Here is a 24,723-nt window from a genome sequence, read left to right on the forward strand (position 1 = left end):
GCAGCCTTATGAAAACCGACAGTGAGAAACGTGGACGAATATGTTCTTTCCACTGCACCGCTGCTCTCATATTTATTCTGTTGCACATACCCAGTGCTGAGTTTAAAAATATGTATTGAGTAACTCGGCTGCTCCTGTGAGAGAGATGTAGCTGTTTGAATTGACAAAACCATCACTTAACTCCACTTCTTTCTGTTATAAACCTAAAATTCCTTTTATTAAGAATATTAGCACTGAATATAATGACACTGTCCTATTGTTCATTTAGAATTACAAACCAACAGACAGTTATCTTTCAACTATGCATCTCTATGAAGCTAATCAGCCACTTTTGGTTTCAAGCTACATGTGTTCATATTCAGTGTTTGTTTCACTGTCACTACTTTCATAAACACTATTTCCAGCAGCAGGAAGTGGGATTGCGAAGTAATATAGCTTCAACAAACCTACTGTAGCGTACCTAGATAGCACTAAAGGACAGACAGTTAGCATGCTAATGACCAACTTATTTAGCTCAGGAGTTAGTGGAGTCAATTAGTGATTTACTCATTTACATTTCTTAGTTACTAGAAACATATAGAGTAACTTTAAAGGGATGATAATGTTGCTCATTGCCTGCTGGGTGTGTACCCAAGCAACTAGTTGCTAATGCTAGCTAACAGCTCACTAACTTGTTAACAATATTTGAATGCCATATATTCACAGTTTGGTTCAGTATCACGGCCCCATCAACACCATTTCAAGCATAAGCAAGCAGGATTGTTCTGAAAAATAGCTTCAACAAACGTAGCATATACTTCCTGCCTTGCGACAAACTGACTGAAGAACTCCTTTGTCCCTCATGCCATCAGGCTGTACAACTCCTCACTTAGGGGGAGGAGGTAACAGGGACAGACTCTCTCACAAGCGGTAGCCACTAATTCACCTCACAAAGTTAATAGTAGTTAACTTCTTTTATTCAATAGTAATATTTATTTATTTCTCAAAGGGTCATATGTGCAATAAAAATCTGTCAATGTGCAATAATCTCTCACCACAGTGCAATAACCTAATTTAGTTTAATTGAACTATTACCCACTGTTTACTTGTACATTTTCTAAGAGTGTATATTTTATATATTTTGTTATCTAATTTTGTACTTTTTTATATATATATATATATATCGATAGATATATAACTTTTGATCTTTATTTTTTACCCTCTGTGTGCTGATTCTTTCCTATTGTATTGTACTGTATAAGCTGCTGGAGACTGAATTTCCCAGAGGGAGTCATCCCAAAGGGATCAATAAAGTTGAGTCTAAGTCTAAGTCTAAACAAGAGACAGTTAGCATGCAGATGATCAACCTATCTAGCTAAGGAGTTAGTGGAGTCAAAAGCAGAGGTAAGAGGTCAGTGATTTACTAATTTACATTCATCAGTTATTAGAAACAAATGCAGTAACTTCAAATGGATGATAATGTTGCTCATTGTCTGCTGGGTGTGTATTCAAGGAGCTGTTACTAATGCTAGCTAACCAATAGCACCACCTAGCTAACCACTGCTAACTATAGCATCTTTTTATTGAAATGTAATAACATGATTGTTTCTGTCGGCTTACTTCTTATGTTTTGTCTTCAAACAACTTGATGACCAAAAAGATTTTAATGTAGCTTAATACTTAAACTTGCCTGCTTTAAGTAAAATATCTCTTGAGTAGGCTAACGCGTATTAAAAAAAAAAGTAGAAATGCATCCAGGGAATGCTTCACCTTTGACTCTTTGATCTTCACAGCGATGACCTGTTTTCTCTGGCGGATGATCTCCACCAGCTCATCACACTCCTCCACCAGCTTGGCTTCATGCATGGCTGTGTTCACCTGCAGAAAGAGAGACAGTAAGCATGTGAACTTTACTTAGGAATAGGCTTGCTCACACATGCACAGATTCTTTGGCACACACTTAAAGTTGCACTAATACACATTAAACGACTGACTGTATATGACATGTTAGAAACAATAATATGAACAAGAATAATATGTGTTTTTCATCCCTTTCTCTTTGGAGTGAGCTTTGTAAGATGTCTGGATTAGCAGCTTTGGTGATTCATATCATCAGAGCACGTCATTTGTTTTTCCATTTCATTACGCATTCTGCACACAAGGAAGAGCCGCCTCCAACAAGATGTGCACCTAGATTAGATTTAACTTGTGATGAACTGTGAAGTGATTTCCCACTCTTCAATTATGACACATGGAAGACCATAAATCATTTTATATAACAAAGCACACATTGATCAGGGAATGAACGACTTAAAGTGGATAGATTAGAAACACTTATAGGCCCACAGTCACCTATCTATTCGTGGGAAAAGAACAGAAAATGTAAAATATAGATGGGACTTCATATTTGTTCTTTGCTGGAGGGAAAGTCTGTGACAGCTCATAAAAATGGGTACATTGCTGCAGTATTTAAACCACCTCTTGTTCATGTGCCTTATATCTTATTACACAGAAAAAAATCCATAATGTGCTGCATGAAATGAACAGCTACACCTTTCTCTAAAACATGTTTATTTCACTCATTATGAACGAGAAATAGGTGGCGGATTGAGGGAATATTCATCTCAAAGCTCCCTGTGTAGACGCTCATTAATTCACAGACAAAATGTGCTTGCACCATAACAATTTAATGGAGTCTGTGATTATTTTAGGAGCAAAGTTTCCAAGGCAACTCATCCTCAGTTCACTATGCCAGGCCAACACTAAATGAACAGCCAGCTCGAACCTATGTGGGTGGATGGGGGTTACAGACTAACACTAAAGGTGTTTCCTGACTTGAACGCTGCACATACCAACAGACCTTTTATTAATACAATTACAGAAACAACAAAAAGGAATGCAAACAACAGTGGTAACACCTAAAGCTAAGGCAGGACTACAAATGATATACAGTTTAGTTTCAGTGCTCGCAGCTAAAGAACACAATGAGGATGCATTCAGGGACTGATTCTCCGAGCAGGCTGTTTCACCTGCAAATTTAAAAGAAAAGAAGCCACATGTCTTCTCTGAATGAGGCAAAAACTTTACTCGGTGGCCATCTTATATCGCACAGAGAGAAACCTTATCACTGCTTTGTCTTCTCCAAGAGTTATACTTTCTTCGCACGCTGTAGCGGACCAATCGCGTGGGGGGAAAGGGTGCAGTCGCCCCAGGGCCCACGCTCAGTGGGGGCCCCCTAATAAGTTACTTTTTAGCCATAGGCATCTTCATAAAGCGTGCCTGCTTCAAATTTCCAGCATGCGCTCCCGCTGTAACTCTCCGGAGAACGTCCTACGCAATCGTCACACAATCTACAACCTTTTGTACAATAGGAGAGGATATATCAGCTATTTTACAGTTGTGTATTTTAAAATGACTATCATAAGGGCCTATCGAGAAAGCTCCGCACTCTCTGGGCTGAGTCTAGGTCCAGCCCTATTCGAAGTACTGCTAAATGTATCATCAAAGACAAAGTTGTACACACACAGGGCTTTGCTGTGAGTACAACTCCACCACTATTTTGTCTCCGCACAGAAGCCAGTTCAGTCCATCAGAGAAATTACAGATTTACTGCAGAATATACTCAACCCAGTGTGATGACGGTGGGAAGTTTTCACTCAAACTGGCAGCTTTTAAACGGCTGGAGCTGCACTGACGAGAGGACGAATTCCACTATCACATCAAAGAGAGGCTCACCATCAAACAAGGCCTTTAACTGCCTCCCTGGATGCTGTAGTGTCACAAAAGCACCAGTGAGCGTTTTCTGTTGTGCACAGACAGTAGTAAGAGGACTGCTGAACCCCCACAGCAGTACTACAACAGAGAGGGATTGTGAGGAAACACCCTTTCCCGGATATGACTCGGATATTATGCACAAACACGCATAAATGGGTGTTAATGCAAGACTGAATCACATCAAATGACTCACAACTAGAGTACAAGAGAGTCGGTTCATTCTGAATTTGGAAGGAAAAAAAGTGAAGTGAAAAAATAAGGTAATATAATATTTGTAAAAGATGACATAAAAGTGCAAACTCATTCTGAATACAGTGTGAAACTCTGCACTGATTTATCTCCTTTGATTAAATGTGACAGGGTTGTGACTTCCTGTCCTGCTGCAGACTATTAAACTACTTACACCAAACACCAAGTTCCACTCATCACTCCACAAAGCTCATTACAACACGCCGATCCACTTAAGCCTCATTATTCACACACACCGACACACACAAATGCACACACACACACACACACACACACACACACACACACACACACACACACACACACACACACACACAGACAATTAATTGTGCAGAGAGCCATCTTATGACTGCAGGTTAGTAATTAAGCAGGATAAATGATGAATGCAGCTGCCCAGGATCATTGTGAGTTACAACTACTACTTGGCAGCTTAGAGGAAACAATCTACATCTCTGTCCTGCTGCTCTTTCCCCTCACTGTAAACCTCCTCCTCCTTCTTCTCTGTCTGCTTCTGACATTATTAACACTCCCTGCTACACACACACGTCACCTACTGTGCATCTCTCTTTGCATGTCTCCTCTGCAGGTGCAGTGAAATCACAGAGCCAACTCCATGTCAAGGTCTATTATTGGGCTATGTGAATGACTGAAGAATGACTGAAGAATAATACTTGATAATATTTACAGTATTTTGTAAGCTGATTGGGAAATAGGGCCGTCACGGTACTGAATTTTTCTAACCACAGTGCCACACTAACGCCCCCCCTTGCGGTTCAGCGGTTAACCGAGTATGTTTTGATTATTTAATGTGCTAATCTCGAAGATGTCAGTTTCGTTCTCTTTGGCAGCACCTATGAAAATAAACGGCAATTGCGGGAGCACACTTCCCAGATAACTGGATGTCCATGGTTGGCTCCCTTTGTAACGGTTGTAACTCTTGATTTTCCTCGCTGATGGTCTCTTTCCTTTTTAGACTGTTTGCCTTCATCTGAGCGTCAAGTTTGTTTCTTCTTCTTTGGATTTTCGTTGTAGTTGTATCTGTAATCATCAATCTTTTCTTTCTTTGTTCAGCCATAGTAGATTACCGTTTACTCGCAACTAACTTGCAACTTACTTTACTTGCAGCATTAGCTCCGCCTACCCTCTCTGGCAGACCAACCAGTGCTTCTATTTCTTTAACTACAGCGTGTCCCCCAGACGGTAAAACATCATCGACAGGAGTGAACACAGTATGAGCGCTGGAAACGTGAGTTTATTAACCACAGCTAAGTTCATATTGTTAATTGTTGGAATGAAATCCGTGGTGACGGGCTAGTTGTTGTTGTAGCGGCAAAAACTGCATGTTGCGAGACAGCACACGGGCCTGTCTACGCCGATTAGATCCGCAGAGTATTGAAACAGCGGTGCTCTGACAGCCAGGTTTCTTTTGCTGATTACTGTGATTTTTACAGAGGTTTGTTGTTGAAAATGTGTCTACTGTGTCCCTTTAGATTTTAATGCATTTAGAGACACAGAACGCGTACCTGGCAACATCACTGTGAAAAAATGGAGGTGATGACGGACACTGGGTCCAAACCGCGGTTGGCGTCACACAACTGCAGTGTTGCAGTGATGCGGTTAGCGTGACAGCCCTACTGCGAATATAATTTCTCATTGGAAGTAATGCAAAAAAAATCCAGCCACTAAGATCTGTCGTATCTTATTAATTCATCTAGTTAATGCATATCTATTCTAACTCGGCTGCACATTCTTCTAGCGATAATGCAGCTGACACTCAAGTTCACCCAATTCAGTGACATCCACTGATTATCCCATGAAACCAAATAAAATACAGCCACATGTTGCTTCGGTAGTCGTAATTACACTCTATCAGGTAATGCAGACATAATATGCAACCCAATAGTATTTAATAAGCCCATCAAAATGTATCCACAGAATGTAATCTGACAGCAGAGTCATTCATTCATTACAAACCTAAATCAGGAAGAATAACTTCACCGCGCGTTCCAACTTTCCTACAGGTGGATAAAATTTGATCCTGTTCCTACATCATTACTTCAGCTCCAGTATAATGTCAAGATTGAATTATTTGCCCATAATGTTCTACTGTGGAAATCAGTACTGTATTACTTACAGGCCATAATGAAATACAATGAGCTATGCGGCTACATTTTTATTCTGACAGTCACTATTCACCACCCACATGGAGCATAATGACGTGACTGACGTGTGTGGCCAAGCAGACTGTCAATCATCCACATCTTGTCAATCACAGAACTTAAATTAAGTTTTTCTTCTTAACTTGCCCCCATATTGTGATTTTTATATTGTTATATGTCACTATTCTGTGTTTTTAAAAGATCTGTTGACTCCAGATAAATAAGCTGAATTGTGTGTATGATTGAAATGATGTTGCAATGTTCATTCAGTCTTGATAAAGCTGTGCAACTGTCACAGCTGCAATACCACGATAGCATCACAAACCATGGCAAACAATGCTAAATTATCCGCCAACCCTGACATATCAAATCACAATTTATTCTCCTGGACTGTTAATCTTTTTAACAAGCTTTCTTCAAACCCACACAACTCTTTTTGAACTACTCAACTACTCAACTTTGAACTACGACAATTGTTTAAATTATTCACAAGATGTCTGCATAACGGCTTGACTTATATTTGATATAATGGTGAACCAAGACAAACCAAGCCTGGGACTTGAGCACGTTATTCAGTGTCTGCATTATGTGTTGATGCAGACGATATATGTAATAGTTTCATATTCTTCGCTTCTGGAGACCTACAAGGAAATTTAAGGGGACCATATAAGTTTAATGGCTGCTTAAAACAGTAAGGCCTGAGTTTCAACAACATCAGAAAGATGTTGCAGATGATTCACACCACACAGTGCCTCCTGGTCCCTTGATTAACCACACCTGTGCTCATTACACACCTGCCCCTTAATTTGTCGTTAGTAAACCCTGTTCACACGCTCCTTTGTTTTCCCTTTTACTCTACCTGATTGTCTTTGTTCGTCCTTGTGGGTTCATCACCTTCCAGAAATTTCCTAGTGTTCTTTTCAACGTTTTTTCGACTATACTTTGAATCTTGGTTTTTGGATTTTTGCCTGTTCTGTTGCTGGATTATTTTGCTGTTCTGCTCCTGTGTACTACTGCCTGGCTTTCCAGTAAGTACTAAGCTTTTTAAATTTCACCCTGTATCCTGTTGCAATCTCTGCGTTTAAGTCTCCATATTCCCCGTACCAAAACAGAAACCATGATTGTATCAAGTGCCCCTCGAACTTTGTTGCATCTGTACTGAGGACTTCATGCCTTTCATTAGCTGGTTGAAGGGTGAGAGATACTTAGAAATCAATTACAGATGCGGAATGAAATGCAAGAAATGTTCCAGTCGAACACGTATCAGGGACGTTGTGGTTCATGGTTGGTGCCTTAACCTCGAGGCCATCGGGCCACCCCGACATGTCATTTCTATCAACTGTCTAATTCCAATCTATAGTAATACTGGGGTTGGGTGACAACTCAAAAATACTGTAGCTGCATTGTCCTAAGCCATAAATACGCACAACCCAATTCACTGTCAACATTTCAACATTTAGATGTTATTTCTCATACATTTGCCATGTTACTGTAGCATTACATCACATACTGCCCTGCCTTACAGCACATCCACTAACTTCAGCATGTGGACACCTGTTGCCCAAATTGCACACAACAAGCCCTGACAAATGAACAATGTATGGCTCCCAAAATGACCCATTCTGGCCAAAGTGGATTCTATCCAAACTCAGTGCGGACGGGTCCGGGTCCAGAACAGCTGTTAACCTCTCACTGACACCAAAACGTTCACATCTTGAATCAATTCTGAGCTCATTCCACTCCCATCAGCCTCTCTGGCCTCCCATCCTGCTTTACTTTCTTCTTCTTCTCTTTGTTTTAGCTTTCCTCTCTGACAGGTCCCGATCCTCTGTGCCTCTAACTGACCACTTCAATTTCTCTCTCTCTGCACCCCCACCTCACTCCTTTCTCTCAGGCATGATCTCCTCAAACAGATGCAAGGATTCAGCCTGACAGCTTTATCTCTGACTCTGTCCACAGACTCCGGGGTACTTCCCACAGATTTATGACACCCGAGTGGCACTTAGCTCTAAAACAGGGAAGAATGGCTCAATAGATTCAATAGAGTAAAAGAATGTTGACATGCATCATGGGAGTTTTGTCAGATGGAGGTGATAATTGGAAATGCCTCACTGGCACTGCATTTGAAGGCTGTCTCTTTATGCTGACAGAGAGTTTGTTTGAACTTTTATGCTAACTTATATTATATTAATCACATATGAATCATCATGGATATCATCAGAGATAACATTAATCATCAGAAAAATTTAACTTGCACTTGTCTGTCTGTAGAAAAACTGAGACCGTCGTGCTGTAGTGGTGAATTAATTCTGTTTACGCTTCACTGTTCAGCCACTTTAGCAGCATAGCTAATATACTACCAAGTTTTCAGCCTCTTTATAAACTGGCAAAAAATTGTACACCGGCAATAATAAATGCAAAATTAAAGACCTCTGACTTTTCATGTATTTCCATCACCAGGTTCTTTAGTTTATGACCAAATATCTCGAAAACTAACGCTAACTATCAAATGCTAGCATGCTAAAATGCTAAACTTAGACGGTGAACATTGTAAACTTGTCACCCACTAAACTTAAAGAGGGGGTATTATGCTGTTTCACATTTTAAGACATTATATAATGTTACAATGTTGGATGTCCAGACTAAACGTAGGTGAAGTTCTGAATCTATAAAAAGTATGCCGGAGTAATCCCCAGGCTTCTCAGCTCAGTCTGCAGGCTGCTATGAACGCCAGGTTTCGGACAGACTTCTCCAGACGCTTCACTTTGTGATGTAACAAAGTGGAGGAGCTCTATATTTGGGCATCTGCCTGAGACACAGCAGAACTTCCTACCCAGCACCAGACATTGATTTCAAATCGTAAAAAGGGAAGTTTACTCTGTAAAGCCTTTTTCCCCACTGGTCAAAAAACCCACTAACACCCGGCTTTTTTGCTTAGTGGGAAAGGTTACAATCAGCATTCAGACCCGGGTCAAATGACTCTGCAGTAGACCCGGGTAATTATCGGTCCGGCTCCGATTGGCAATGATGGGAACACAAAACCTGGGTCGACACGCTAATCTCCTACCCCTTTCCGGTGCGATGCTATGACGCGCACAGCTACATACACAGCCCGTCTCCGTCCAAGCAGCGCTGGAACATAGTTCCAAATTTGTCGGCAGCGAGTTTGATGAACAGACTGAGTGAGTAATAGATACAATAAAGACCTAACCACCGTAACATCTTCACTGGCCTCCATGCTGCTTACCAAAGAGTATAATGTAAGTGCTTTGTGCATACTATTGTTTATTAACCCTGTTTCTGGCACATTTGTGACGTCAGGCGGTGACACAGCAGAAAAGAGACCGAAAGGAGTATACTTCACTGGCAATGGGAAAACAGACAATCTGCATTTATTAGCGGGTCTTCCCAGGTCTGAAAAACCTGCATCAACGCGCTAATTTTGGTGGGACAGGGGTATAACACGGCAACAGGGTAGGAGGCATGCCTCAAACGCTGAGTTCTGCCCCTCAGCTGGCCAATCAGAAGAAAAGGGGCTTTTTTTAAATGCACAGGGCTGACTGAGTCATTTCAGGCAGAGGCTGTATGAGGGCCTGCACAGAGCACCAGAGTGAGAAAAATGATGAGTTTTTTTACTGTAAATTATGATAAGGTACTCCACAGGTATCAGGGTGAAATATGAAGCTATAAATTAGCATAATAGCCCACCTTTAAGCGTGTAAGGATTCGTTTGTTAGCATTTCACTTAAAGCACCATTGTGCCAAAGAAAAGAAAGATGCTAGCATACGTCATCTCTTGCTGATGTTTCTTTATCCTTGACATAATCTGCCCTTTCGCTGAAATATTGTAAATATAAAAGAATGGACTTGACAAACTGAAGGACAAAGAAAGAAAGAAAAACTTTAACTGAAAATGAAAACAGCGCCTGAGTCCCCACAAGGATTTTATTTCATTATCAGCCAATATCCCACAGCACTGACGTGTTCATCTTCGGCTGAAAGCTGAAGCAGTAATGGCTTTAGAAATAAAGCAAAGACAAACAACAGCGGCAGACTCGTCCATCTCACTGATGCTCCTGTAGAAAGGTAAAGAAAGGGGGAGATGAGCCCTGATACAAAGGATTAGGCAGCATTACAGCCATCTCAACCCAGGTGATTTATATTCTGCACACACACAGAGGGATCAGATCAGTGTGCATAAACCTGGACAGGTCTTGACTAATGACTTACTGCTCACTGTTTAATCAGTAGACTTACATGTCTGAAGATTAAAACCCACTAGGCTTCTGTCTGATGTGATTCTTCCCCTTTAAATCCCAACACACACTCACAACTTTAACAGTGAGCTAATTTAGTTTCCTCCCAGCTGGCAACACAGTTTCAGGAGCTGGGGGGGAAAAAAGTGGCTGCTGCTTTGACTGCTTCCTAAAACAATGCTTATTCCACATTAGCCATGTCTGGATGATGTGTTCCCTGCCATGAGACACAAGACATGAGCCATGGCAAACCTACGCCTTATTAGGGAGTGCCCTCATTAAAAAGCCGCCAGCGAAGACGCCTCGTCGCAACACAACCTCTGAGTGGGCACAAACCCAGTGAGCAAGAGCGGATAAAGTGGGACAGAACACGACGGAAGAGTCTCATCAATGGGTGAATTCAGAGGAGAGGGGTATAAAAGGCAAAATCCAGAACTTCCCATCGCTAACAGAGTTGCATGTCTCAAGTGAACAAGCCTTTAAGGATGTTTTACATAAGTCGAAAAACAAATGCTCCGTGGGAATTAATAAATCTGCTCAAAGAGTGTACAATACGAACAAAAAACTGTGTATGAATCCTTTGAGATGCCAGTTATAACAATTGGCATTTACTTTAAAATAAAATAAAAGGTTTGTACTTCTGAACTGGTAACATTATTTTGAAAGTGTAAAGCAATGAGGCATGAATTGGGATGAACAAAAGCTATGATTTTGGCATTTTAAAGCAGCTTTTTATCGAGTCAAACCAAACGTAGGAAATATATAACTGACTGTATCATCTCAGCCCTCATTTTGGCTCCACATGTAGTTTTAGTTGCTTTTGTATCAGCATCTATTCAGCATCAAAGTGGTTTTGGGTAAAATGTTCTTTGCCCAACAGCCTCAGTGAGTCTTTTCTCTGCTGCCATTATTTTCCAGCCTGCTACCTGGCACTGAATGAATAACAGTTTCTTCTCCACCAGCACTGCAAATTGTTAAGCACCGTACTATTTGCTCAATTTTTCCAAAAAGTCTGAAACATTATCCTGAATGTCATTAAGCACAGCGACAGATTCCACAATCCTTCACCAAATGTTGTGATAAGGAGAGAAGCCTCCTAAGAAAGGAACATCCTACACAGCATCAAATCAATGCCTCTCTTTTCCAAGAGTGACGAGAAGATAACTCCCCAAAGATGAACCCCGGGAGAACGGCGCCGCATCGCTGCTGCGTCTGCTGACACACTGGAAGCTGATTCACACTTGTGTTTGATTGTATCTTTGGCACGAATACAACGTGATGCAAACGAGGAGCAGAGGAATCCAGGTCATGCTCAAAGCCCTTCAGAGATTTCTCACTTCGCACAAACTTCTCTCACTCCACTCACTTTTTCATTCAGCGCCTGTGTTTCCTTCTGCACAATATTTGTTTTGGTCAAAAAGATCATCGGTTCTCACGCTAACGCTCACATCCTCTTCCCTCGTCTTCCTCTACTTGCCCTCTCAACCCTGATCTTTCTCTTCCTTTAACCTTCACATTTCTGCTCTACTTTCCTAATACTTCCATCTTACTCCATCTTCTTCTCTTAATTAGTCCCCGTTTCCGCTCTCCTCTCCTCCCACCGTACTCACTCACCTGAAAACGCGCCAATAATCAAAGTAGCCTTTTGACACTGACATCACACAGGAGAATAGCTCTGAATGGGAGCAAACAGGGCGGAAAACATCGGGTTTCTTTTAATAATTTGCTTAAGAGTCAATGGAGCATGTCCCCCCTCGTTGCTATCGCTCCTCATTTCTTTTTGATGAATAAGTGATGAGATCGTGTTGTTGTTGGAGGCACAATATCAGTATGCAGAGAGTTACAAAAGAAGGCCGCGCATTGTTGACGAAGAGTTTGTCTGCTGTTAATGAATCACGCTGCGATCATTTAATTTTGATTGGGTGAGCGGCTGCAAGACTCGTGTTTCACGGACCTCAGATTGACTCCGAGAAAATGGAGTCAGGCCCGGCTAATAAGAAATGAACTGCGCAGGGAGTGATGGCGCCACCGGAGTGCATTTGTCCTCTGAGGCCATTAATGTCAAGTCCCACAGAGTAATGATGCTGGTTAAAAAGAGCGAGTGCGTTAAAACAGAAAGTATTCGCTTGTGTGTGTTTGTTCATGCACATTTTACTGCAGACAAATACCAGTGGCATTACTGCTCTCTGACTGGACTCACACAGAACCTCCATTAAATCACAGCATGAGCCCAAATGGAAGAGGTCAACGGGGACAAGACTACCTGAGATATAATAAGCTCCTGACAGGTTTGAGTTCACACCAGGACACCAGAGTGCAAACACTCATCCAAGGATGTCACTAAATCTAACCAGGTGAGATGTGAAAAACGACTCTCCTGAGACAAGTTAAATAAAGTTTCCACTTGGAGGATAAATTCATCTTTTGACAGATAAATATATCGTCCAACTGGAAACTTGGATATAAATTACTTGCACGGGTGACACCAGAGGGAAGTGACTGTTGAGTTTTCCATCAGTAAATCATCCTTAAAAATGATATTAAACCAAACCTCACTCTTACAGAGAGAGACGATGACCTTGAAGAGGCTCAAAATCTGAATTTATGACAGAAAAAGAATCAAATTGAACTTCTGGCACCTTGAAAGTTCCTGTGGTAGGGTACATGGGCTTTTGGGTAATGTTGCCCTAAGTTAAGTGGTTATTTCCATGTTTGGAGCTGTCTGAATTACATAACTGCCCCTTCAAACCGTTTGAGATTGGATGGTTGCTGAGAGCTACTCCAGCGCATGTTTGTTCTTGAGTTATGGTTTGAGTCAGATTGTCTGGAGAGCCACCATCGGCAAAGTACAAGAGGTCACCGAGACCCAACTGGTAACCGGTGTTTTCATTTTCAAAGCAGAGCACTGCATCACTGTTTTTCACTGACGGTAAAAAGGAGTTTTAGATAAAGAGATTAAAGACAAAATAAATGTTAAAGATAGATTTAAGTCATTATTAATGCATCCGTTCTGTTTCTTTGGTGAAGTTCAAATGAATAATTCTTCTAATATAAATTGTCTGAAAACAGAGCTGCGAAACCGGCCTCCTGATGAACCCGCAATCCGTATCTGAAATTAACTTTCAATGTTGCGACTAATCAATATTTGATAAAGCTCGTGAAGACAACTGAAATAAAGCAGCTTTGATTTCATTGCGACCAGGATAAAGGACGAGTGAGAGACTGATACAAAGGCGATCCAATTTCTACCCGGGTACTTCTTCAATCAGCGATCCAGAGTGAGAGACAAAGTGTAAGGAGCAAGGCAGCGGAGTCTCCACTAGCGAAGGCAGCTGTATACAATCAATAACAGCGGCAGTCTTGGATGGTAATGTGTCTCTAAAGGAGGAGGAGAGGAAATCCATGCAGGCTAAGGTCTTATCCTAACCCTTAAAACCATCTCTGTTGTGAGTTATTCATTGTCCTGGAACCAAAAAGGCTTCTTATGAGATTGTTTCTGAAGCTTGACGCATTGATAGAGCTGGAAGGGGACTGTGTCAGCTTTAGCAGAAATCCCTGGTAGCTTTAGTGGCGTGGCCAGGGAGCTAAGCTACGCCAACCAGCCACCTTCGGTTTCAGTCCACCTTGGGTTTCAGTTGTACCAATTTCCCCTAATTATGTGTCCTTAGCCCCTCCAAGGCTGCCGTCCTGAAGCTGACCCTGACCTCTGACGATCTTTGAGGAGATAATTCTGACCTCTTTAGACTCGCTGAACTACTAAACAGACACACATGAAGATGTTGAAACATGCTACATACCTCCACCTGTTGACAGATCTGGATGAGCTTGGCCATTTGGTTCTCCAGTTCACTGTTCCTCTTCACCAGGTTGGTCAGGTTGTTCTCCAGGGTTTGCTGTTGGAAAGGAAAGCAGATATAGCTGTCAGAGTATGCAGAGACAGTCAGTAATGGATGACCGGGATGATCAATCATTTGTATTTCTGAACATGCAATTGTGTATTTTCATTCAGTAAAAACAGAAGAAATTGACTCTTTCTCAGGAAAAACTGGAAAGGTTTCTGACATATTTGATGTTGCATGATGTCTTACCCACTAAGCACTGGTTCATGTTATATTCATACCTGTTTACAGTTTTAATGAAAAGCACAAGGACTTGGAGTGTGAGGCTGTGCCCTAACCTTTGTGCTATAGACGTTTGACCTTGGCCTGAGGAATGCTTTGTGCATTTCTGCTGTTGTGTGGCAACCAGTCATGTCAAATGGTTCACTAATTGTATCCAAATGCAATGTAGGCCTGTTAGGGTTCAGGATAAAGGATTTCTACCACTATGGTCATGAAACAAATTGGCTGTAATTGGCTTATTATTCTTTTGTCAGACACGAAATCATGTAGAAATACACACATTTTCTGCTATGTTGCAAACAACTCAACGAAAACCCAAAAGTACAGTAAAAGGCTCTTTAAATACCTGTCTGCAGGCCCTTTGACAGAAGCGTTAAAATGATTTTAGTTGCCAAGAGAGCTACAGTGACACTTAAATACATTGAAATCAGCCTTTGAAACAAAATATACTACTGTACGACATGAGTTATAAGATTTATGATTGATGTGTTATAACTTTACTTATACATTTTAGAAATGTATTACTTTAAAGCCACAAAAAGAACCCTGAACACTAAACCAATCAACCTCTGTTGGCAACGTTAAAGATCAAACACTTAATTTCCATCTCTAACTGTTGATGCAACTTTCATATGCAAAACAAAAGACAAACAAAAATAAATAAACCTGCTCAAACACATATACAGCACAAAAGATGAAAATGGAAACAGGCAAATAGCGAGCCAGAAATAGAGCTGCTGTTCAAAGGAGGCAAATCAACGATGGCGGCGGCGACGACGATATGAATCAAAACAACAACAACAACCACAACCACAGCTGCAGAGAGAAGAGCAGAACAAAGCAGCAGAGAAGCGGCGGGTGTTTGAAGTAGCTCTACTCATGCAAGTGAAAGGGAGGTGGGCTGGACAAGCACCTGGCCACGGTTCTGACTGTCTGACTGTAAAACTGTCTCTCTCTCTATCTTGGTCTGTCAGGTAGCCACCCTGCTTTCCAATATCTCCTCTGCCTGTCGCTCAGCCTGATTCACTCTGACTTCCTGTTGTCTGTTTGACTTTGCACCCACTTAATTATTTATCTGCCTGCTTATCTCCCTCCCAGCATCCCTTCCTTAGCCATCCAGGTGTCTACCTGTGTGTCTCTCTGCGTCCAAGCAGCAGGGAAAGGGGGAGGAGGGGGAGGAAGAGGGATGGGGATGGGGGGTTTGGAGGTAAAAGGCAGCCAGGGAACTCACCGCAGCGCTTGTCTTTGAAGCCTCCATTACCGCATCTGACACTCTGCCCGGGCTCACCTGATAAGCCTACGAACACACACACATACACCCACATAAGCGCACACATAAACACACACACACAGGCGAGCCTGAGCGCACAGAGTCTGCCACCTAAACGGCTGAAGAGGAGAACTCCTCCCTGATAAAGTTGCCACAAACAGTCCTCTAAGAGTCATACAGTTGGGTTTGAATGCAGATGAGACGGTGTGGCTCGCAGCGTCTGTGAGTATCATCACTGGAACGAGCGTTTGGCTGTTGTGTCGCAGCCCTGTGCGGGTGTGTTTTCGTACGAGGGGGTTTGAAGTGGAACATCAGTGAGAGGGGACAGATGGGTCATTAATTAGCAAGCTGGAGACGAAGATGATTAATACATCAGAACACAGCTGCCTCCCAAGAGATTGCAGTGAAACAGACTCCACTGTCCTCTGCATACATGCATGTGTGTGCTTATGTTTCTGCCTGCCTTTGTGTGTGTGACTCAGTGGATGTAACGCATACATTATGACACATTTCAGCATGTATTGTATCAGAGATGTATGTACGGTATGTCTCTGAGAGTGTGTATTCTTAAAAAAATAAGGCACTGAATCTCCATGTGTCCAGAAACAATCTGCTGCGTGCGTGTGTATGTGAAGTTAGGGTTCTGGCCGACTTGTGTTGGCACTCCAGCGGCTTCAGCCCGGAGTGGCAGAGAGAGAAGGGAAGTAGAGCAACCGTCAACAACAAACTCATTAAAACACACAGCAAACATCAAAGACGGTTAGAAGCACTCAAATATAGAGAGAAGGAGCAGAGAAACAGGGGTAATAACGGGAGTGATGGTTCAGGAGGAGGTGCCAACAAGTGTATGGTGCATGGTGACATGCAGGAGGTAGCAAAATGACCAGGATAACATTATTGTACTATGATATGATGGCTTACTGTGTCAGAAGCATCATCAGCGTTAACGACTACAGCCACTGCTCAAAAAGACATAAGTAGCAGATTTCACCAGCTCTCCTAAATCCATAACTTTTTTACTTTTACTAAGTGGTTAAAAACTACTAATTTACCAAACCAGGTGTCACCTTTAAAAGGTTAATTTCTTTCCAAGTCAACACAAGAAGTGTAGCTAGTAATGTGTAAAATGGTTGCTAATTAATATCTGTAGCACTGTCCAACCAAAATCAAACAGGAAATCACGTTAGCACAATTGGCGGTAGCCTAACTTCCAAAAATAATACTTGAGAGGGTACAACAATGTAAATTTACCTAAACTGTTAATCCTTTTTAAATATAGGTAACTCTTTTTTATCTAGATATAAATATACACATTACCTCTTTCACTCCAGAGTGGAAACTAGTCATATGTTAGCAAGCTAATTAGGCAGCTAATTCAGTTAGCTACACAAAGGTTATACTTTACAGGTTGTAAGCGCCGTTAACAACAGCTTGTTGTGTGCATCTTGTTTTAAACTTGCCATGTGTTAAAGAGTTAAGTACTCTAAGTATTAAAATACAAAGAGCGTATTTCAACCAGCAGCCATAGCGCTACCTCAACTTTTATGCTAGCGCTTCATTTTTAGAATCTGGTGACTCTTCCTTGGAAAGTAAGAATTCAAAATAAATAAGGAGTACATAACAGTAGATAGATTGTTAAAGAGATAAAGGCAGAGCTAAAAGAGAAGGGAAAGCAGAGGAAGATATGTTAGCGTGGAGTGAGGAGAAAATAAAAGCTAAGCAGAAACGAGAGACGAATTGCATTTCAGCTGCTTGAGGCACATGCTGGGGCCAGCTGAGGTATAGGCAGGGTTATTAGCATGAGGTAATATCATTCATTCACAGATTGAGCTTTGGACGTGGCATGTCATGAGAGTGAACAGAGACGGAGGGGGCTGATGAGATGGAAATAGGCACGAGTCCCGTGCTGAAAGGGGCAGCTTGGCAGAGTAGCTCCAGTCTGGCCTGCCCTTTAATTCAGTCATCTGTCTCTTCTGACGCTCTCTTTTCCCTAGTATCTGTCTTTCTGTCATTCTCTACCTTCCTCTCTTCTCTCTGTGCATCTCCTCTCCTTCCCTGACTTTCTGTCTCCTCACTAGCTCTGTGCCTCGCAACTTCAGTCCTTATTCCGTCCGTCTCGGCACAGTTAGAAGTGCAGCTGCTGACAGCCCATCATCTCTGGTTAGATCACCACCCCCTCATATGACTTCATAGTGTCGAGGGGCTCCTGGGTCTCATTCCTTCACAGATGATCCCATTTTTTCTTTGAATCCAAAAAAAGGACAGATCCCTATTTATACTACAGCAGCTAAAGAGACGGATAGTGTGAGAAAAAATGATACCTCTTTCTTACAGGAGACTTGCGTATGATAAAGGGTTCACTGAACACACACTCAACTGAAGTTTGAGGCAGCTGTCACAATTTAATCTCTTGTCACCGCTGCTCACAGAGTCTGAAACTGTAGGTCCTTTGAAATTACTCAGAAACAATGAAATTGCACAGAATTACATCACAAAGTACCAAAATAAAGGAACAATTATTTGTGTCTGTAAGATGACAACTCAAATACACGATTTTGAGAAGCTAACAGCTAATTTCTGCTAAAGTGAACTCAGCGGGACCTGTGACAAATTAACAATTGGTACTTTCTTAAATCTGTAACAGTAATCCAATCACAGAATTATGTGTAACTCCTCAACCTGAGGCATTGGCTGAGCTCATTGTTACTCTGCCACAGGAGCATTAAAGGACTTTTATTGGGGTTTAATTCAAGGTTAAGAATGTAGTCACAAAAAAAGGTACGAGACGTTATAAGAAAAGGACAGGTTTAGTGAAATGTCGCACAAGACCGAAGAAGACAGTCATCTAAAGATCAGAAATGCTCTGTATGGGGAAAATATTTACATAAAGTTTTCATGCTGCTCTGCATCAGTCGCCTAATTACATGACATTGTCCAGTAGTTGAATTTCTGGGTCGTTACGACTTTGAAACAACAAAAAATTCAACCGCCACCACAAAAACAAAAATGGAACAGAAAGCCCCGAGGCGAAGTATCCAACTTCAAAGTCTTTTTCTTTTAATTAATTCAGGATCCTTCTCCATGCTCAGGAGAAACAATGACACAGTGAGAGAAACAGAAATGAAAGCACACACAAAAAAAGGGTGAGATTAAACTTGAGAAAGAGCAATAGAATAGAGAGAGCTCACTTTACAGCTGTTGTTAACAAGAGGCTTTTCAGAGGCTGGACGTGTCAGTAACACAAGCCTTCTGGGAAACGGGGTTTTTGTCTGAGGATAATATTCCATAGGGCAGAGCTCTGGAGAATTGTAGCAGGGGTATAACAAACGGGGAGTCACGCTTGTCTCATAAGCCACTGGCTGGTGCCAAATTAATGAGACCAATAGGGATGCTCAAAACTAGCTAAAATGTTAAGACTTTGTGTTTTTCACGTGCAGAAGCTGTCTATATGTCTGTGTGTTGTGCACCAAGGCTAAAGTTTTCCTCTTCAACCAATTCAGCATAAAAACAAATAACAATCACTTAACATTTTACATCGAATGTAAGGCATTAGCGTTCATAGTGTTAGCTCTGTGATGCTAATGATGTTTGATACTTGAACTGGTCTGACCTTCAAACTACAAGCGTGAACATTAAAGGAATTTTGGAACAGCTGCTGTCTAGGAAAAGACAGCTAGAAGAGGCTAGCTAAAACTTTTGTCTGTTTTTCACTGGCAAAACAGTCTAATTGTGCATTTATAATGTGTCTGTCTAGCACTAAGGATAAAGTTCTCCTCTACTACTTAATCACAATCAAATGTACAACCATTACCACACGTTTTACAGCTAATGTAAGGCCTTATAGCTTTCATAGTGTTAGCTCTGGGATGCTAATGATGCTTAAACTGTGAACAAACTGGTCTGACCTTCAAACTACAAGCATGAACATTAAAGGAATTTTGGAACAGCTGCTGAGTAGCGTTGAAGAGGAAAAGACAGCTAGAAGATGCTAGCTAAAATGTTAAGACTTTTGTCTGTTTTTCACTCGCAGAACAGTCTAATTGTGCATTTATACTGTGTTCTCCTCTACTACCAATTCACAATCAAATGTACATAGAATCAACGATTAGCACACGTTTTACAGCTAATGTAAGGCATTATAGCTTTCATAGTGTTAGCTCTGGGATGCTAACGGTGTTTGAACTCTGAACGAACTCCTCTGACTACGTTGAGCGTGAACACAAAAGAATTTTGAAAGAGGCTTTGCAGCGTCGAATGAGCAAAGACTGCTGGAAGATGCTTGCTTTCATTTGTAAGTCTTCTGGGGGCATTTAAACAAAGTTACTGGGAGGAAACAGGAGAGCGAAGCAAGGAAGGGTACGGAAGGACAAGTCTACCGCCATAGTCGAGCACTAGGACTCTGCTTCAGTTTCTTTTCTCCCTTAAGGCTTACTATGAGGGATCTTAAATACACACAAATCAAATAGTAATTCAGGTTGTTAGCCACATGAGAGGATTAGGATGGAGAATTTTCTCTGAAGGGGAATAATGAATGGTCATGACTACTGAGCAGCGAGGACAAGACACAAGCTGGCATTTTGATTTGTGTTGTTTATCAGACTCTATGATATCCCACCACAGGCATGTATGTGCGTTTAACGTCCCAATTATTTGTTTGGGTCAGGGACAAGACCAGGCCAGGACGACTGAAAACAAAGAAGAAATGACGAAAAAGAATAAAAATATAAAAGCAATGATAGAAATAGATGCTACGCGGCGCAAAGCAAAATATCGCTGATCATTTCCCAACCTTCTGGAAGCCTTTATTAAACAATTTCATATCAGATTACAGGCTGAGGATACTGTGATATTTGAATGTAAAGAGAAATTTAATGCTGCGGATTAGGGGGCCTGGACTGAGATAAAGTGGAGTTAGTGGAAAACAGTGATGTGGTTGAATGGGCTTAAAGGATCTTTCTTTTCATTTCAATCGGCCTACGCTGGATTCTTGTTGGAACAATGCCATTCAGTTGCATGGATTTATACAGAGAAAGTACTATTACATGTGTACGTGTTAGTTTCTTGTTTGCTTAATATAATCCATATCTATCTACAGAGAAAACATTGATGCATTACAAATGAATACAAGACCGCTGAGCAAAATCAACTGAAACACTGAGAGAAAAAAAACCTTCCTTTAAGCAAATTAAATAATTTGTAGTTCTCTAACAAACCTCAGCGCTGCTAATGTCAAATCATTTAACATTAGTACCATTCATTTGATATATTAATTAAAAGCATCTGACAAATAGGGCAAGGCTCTGGAACAAGAGAGCTTTCTGTCTGCTTTTCTTTTAAAACCATTTAAAGGCATTCCCACTGGAATCTGCGGCCGCTCCAACCAAACCACATAATTAACTGTCAATCACGGAATAACAACAGTAGCGGTGTGTGTTCATGCAATCCAAAAACACAGCACAGCAGCAACCAACAGAGAACTAACATGTTAGCCATAACTCCATGTGCTTCTCTCACATTCCTCAAAGTCTGGTGGTTTTATGTCACAGAGTCAGCTCTGACTGAGACACTGTGTGCATGCTGCAAATGGAAACCATGTTAGGCATGTCGTGCACAAAATGCTTTCATAACAAATCAATCAACTGTTGTTTTATTGTGGTTAAATGCTGCATTCAAATCCTCTAAAGAACATTGTAATTACAGGTTTTGGTCGGCCAATCAATTAAAAAAATGAAAGTTTGAAAGCTTGTCAGACAATTTTTGCATAGAAGAGGAAACTTTGACATATGGAAATTACAGGAAATATGTCATGTACATAACAACTGTTATCTAACTTCAGTGTCTGTTTGCAATCTTCATGTTCCCATGGGTTTGTGCACCGACACAAACAGTGCAGATCCGGGTGCCGATGGTACATCATAAGGAGGTGTGAGCAAACCTTTAAAATAGTATCATCATCCGACTTGTACTCAGTGCAGATCATAACAAATCCTCTCAGTGCACGTTCAGCTCAGAACAGATGATATCATTAGGTTGTTAGATAGAGAATATTCGTGTCCTCGGACGGGAGCTGGAGCCGACCACTGTGATCCTGACTACAGATCTAATCATCCCGTTGCCGCTGTTTGTCTGCTATGTGGAGATAGAGGATATAACAGAGCTTTGATAGAGCAGCGACAGGGTTCAGAATACAATATCAGTATTCAGTTATCTTTAAAGTTTGTGTGCATTATTGATTTTAAAGTCACAAGATGCAAGTAGAAAACGGAGACAGACAACTGCTCAGGATGCATGTTTCATGTCTGGGTCTGATTTGTTGTTTTGTATGCTTTACTCACAGATAACTATCAGCATATTAAACATATATCTGTACCCATATTACAGTGCACACCTCTAAACTCCTGATAGCTGATCTGGACTCATAAATAAAGCAGCGGTGGTGAAAATGTAAAAGATGTGAAAAAAACACAAGAAGCTGCAGTCCCTCGGCTAACCTAGGCTGAACAAGCCATTTGTGCTTTCTCTGCATTGAACACACAGATTGATATTGATCTGCTCCTTTAACTCTAGGGTAAAGAGAATCTACCGAAATGTTGCAGAATTCCTCTAAGGGCTCAAACGGTTTACAGCAGCATGTAAAAACGTAGGCTTTGATTGGCAGCATTATGGCCAAGACAGCAGGGAGGCTTCCCACCAAGCAGGTAATCCAGATTAAATCTCTTGAGTCAATGCGCGTCTCAACTCAAGTGTCCTTCAGTGACCCAGTGATGCCTGCTGCTTTCAAAGACACGGCCCTGTAGTTGACCTATACCTCTGCTCTGTCTGTGAGACTAGAGCGGTAAAAAAGATACTATGTTTTTTCTTTTCTTTTCCGTAATAAAAAACTAAAATCGACAGTCTTGGCACTATTTGCACGTTGGAAACAGTTCAGCTCCCGCGGCATTATCTACAAAGAGCTGACATGTTATTTTTGCATTGTCAGGCAAATTGGTTTCCACAATATACAAGAGAACATTGTTCTGTTTTGACAATCTCATATATAACCTACATTTTTCTGATATTTCCTCTGCAGTTTTGACGTTTTTAGGGCTTTCGAGGGCATGGAAACAAGCCTCTGGCAAACCTTTGCAAATTTAATCTATTTTTTTTTTATCAATGTGCAGCGTTTCATAAATAAATGAACACATACGCTATGTATTGTAGACATTTTGCAAATAGTAGTTTTTGGTTTAAGGCCTGATTCGTTACAGTAAGAAAAAATCCCCTAACTGATAAGGAAGTACTTTTCCTCTACGTTCACGTCCCCTGGCTCAGCCTGTAGCATCAATGTCCTCTTCTTCTAATTATTGATTTCTATTGAAAATGAATTTTATATTCACAGATTAATTTGCCGAAATGCCTGCTTGGCTCCTGCACGAACTTAGACAAGGTAAGAAAGAAAAAGTGCCTAACAGCAAGAGAGAGTCACACAGTCTGGCAGCACGCAGACACATTTCATTGGCTGTAATACAATTATCTAGCTGCCGGCTCGTTGGTAAATTCATATGACACGCTTATTCATTTTGCCTTATTTTCTAAAATGCAATAACAGAGGGAGCAGTGTGTTGGGTCTGAGTCATTCTGACTGATGGGAGCCCGGAGGCCGCTGCTTGGCTCTGTGTTTCTAAAAGCCTCCGACTCATTGCTGCAATGACAAATGTTTCACAAACTACCATCTTCTACTGAGCTAAGTACTGTTATGAATTTCCACCAACTATGTCACCAGACGACTAAACATTAAGATAATGATCTGATACTTCATATATTTAGCAACCAGCAAAATGTTAGGTGTTCATTTGACTGTCACATTAATCATAATGGATGAAGTGGTAAGTCAAGTTCAAAAAGATTAGCACCCACAGGAGGTTACAGGAGGTCACAGGGAAGTGTGTGCACACTCACAAATATAACAGCATAATGAGAAACGCTGCTGACACACAGAAACAAATCACTGCAGTAGAGGATGTTTGCCAAGAGAAAAAAAAACAGGTAATCTGATTGGTTGGCTGGGTCCTGAGAGTGCAGAAAATCCAAAGATAAAGTATGAAGGTTTTGTATGTTTTGTGTGTGTAAACACAGCGTCTGTGTGCCCAAGCATAAAGCTCCCCCCTGCTGGTTTCTGGATCCAGAGGTTTCAGAGGCAATTTCACATCAGCTTTGATTCTACAGTGGCTGCATGAACCTCATACCATCACAACTTTTACTTTAATAACTACAATCAGCGAGTGCGTCTGATTAAATACTATAATCCTATTTCATTTCAAACACACCCAGTGTTGTGCAAAAAGTCACCACACAAGTGAGATAAGCAGAGCCGTCAGCGGCGCCTGGTTAGCTGATCCAAAAAGAATGCTTTGCTGAAACGAAGGTGTTGTTCTCACTAAAGCTCTGCTTAAGCCTTTAAGCAGCAACAAGGTGAGGAAAAAGAAAGGAAGAAGGAAAGTTTCACGACATATTGTGGTGTGTCATGATATATTGTTGTGTTCCGTGACATATTGTTGTGTTCCATGACATATTGTTGTGTTCCATGACATGTTGTTGTGTTCCATGACGTATTGTGTTTCGTGATATATTGTTGTTTCGTGACATATTGTTGTGTTCCATGACGTATTGTTGTGTTCCGTGACATACTGTTGTGTTCCATGACGTATTGTTGTGTTCCGTGACATACTGTTGTGTTCCATGACGTATTGTGTTTCGTGATATGTTGTTGTTTCGTGGCATATTGTGGCGTTTCGTGACTTTTCGTGATTTTGTTTTTGTTTTACTAAATATTTTTGTGATTAATGAAATGTTGTTGTTTCGTAAAATGTTGTTTAGTGTTTTAGTTGTGTTTCGTGTAACGTTATCGTGTTTTGTGACATGTAGTTTTGTGTAAC

The 24,723-nt window shown here is 41.2% G+C and overlaps 1 protein-coding gene across 3 annotated transcripts in view; it reads right to left on the minus strand.

Moving 5' to 3' along the window:
• Positions 1-24,723, minus strand: part of mid2 (midline 2) — a 112,055-nt gene that overhangs the window by 32,756 nt on the left and 54,576 nt on the right. For 2 of the 3 annotated variants that reach the window (XM_069669640.1, XM_069669639.1), the window contains exons 3-5: positions 15,770-15,835; positions 14,215-14,310; positions 1,750-1,857 (exon numbers count right to left, since the gene is read on the minus strand). In XM_069669640.1, coding sequence (XP_069525741.1) covers positions 1,750-1,857; positions 14,215-14,310; positions 15,770-15,835 — 270 coding nt within the window. The remainder of the gene's footprint in view (positions 1-1,749; positions 1,858-14,214; positions 14,311-15,769; positions 15,836-24,723) is intronic. The other variant, XM_069669641.1, reaches the window with a different exon arrangement.

Source organism: Semicossyphus pulcher, unplaced genomic scaffold (assembly GCF_022749685.1).
Source record: "Semicossyphus pulcher isolate SPU_LCO1_2020_fin unplaced genomic scaffold, fSemPul1.0.p SCAF_2, whole genome shotgun sequence".
Taxonomy (NCBI): domain Eukaryota; kingdom Metazoa; phylum Chordata; class Actinopteri; order Labriformes; family Labridae; genus Semicossyphus; species Semicossyphus pulcher.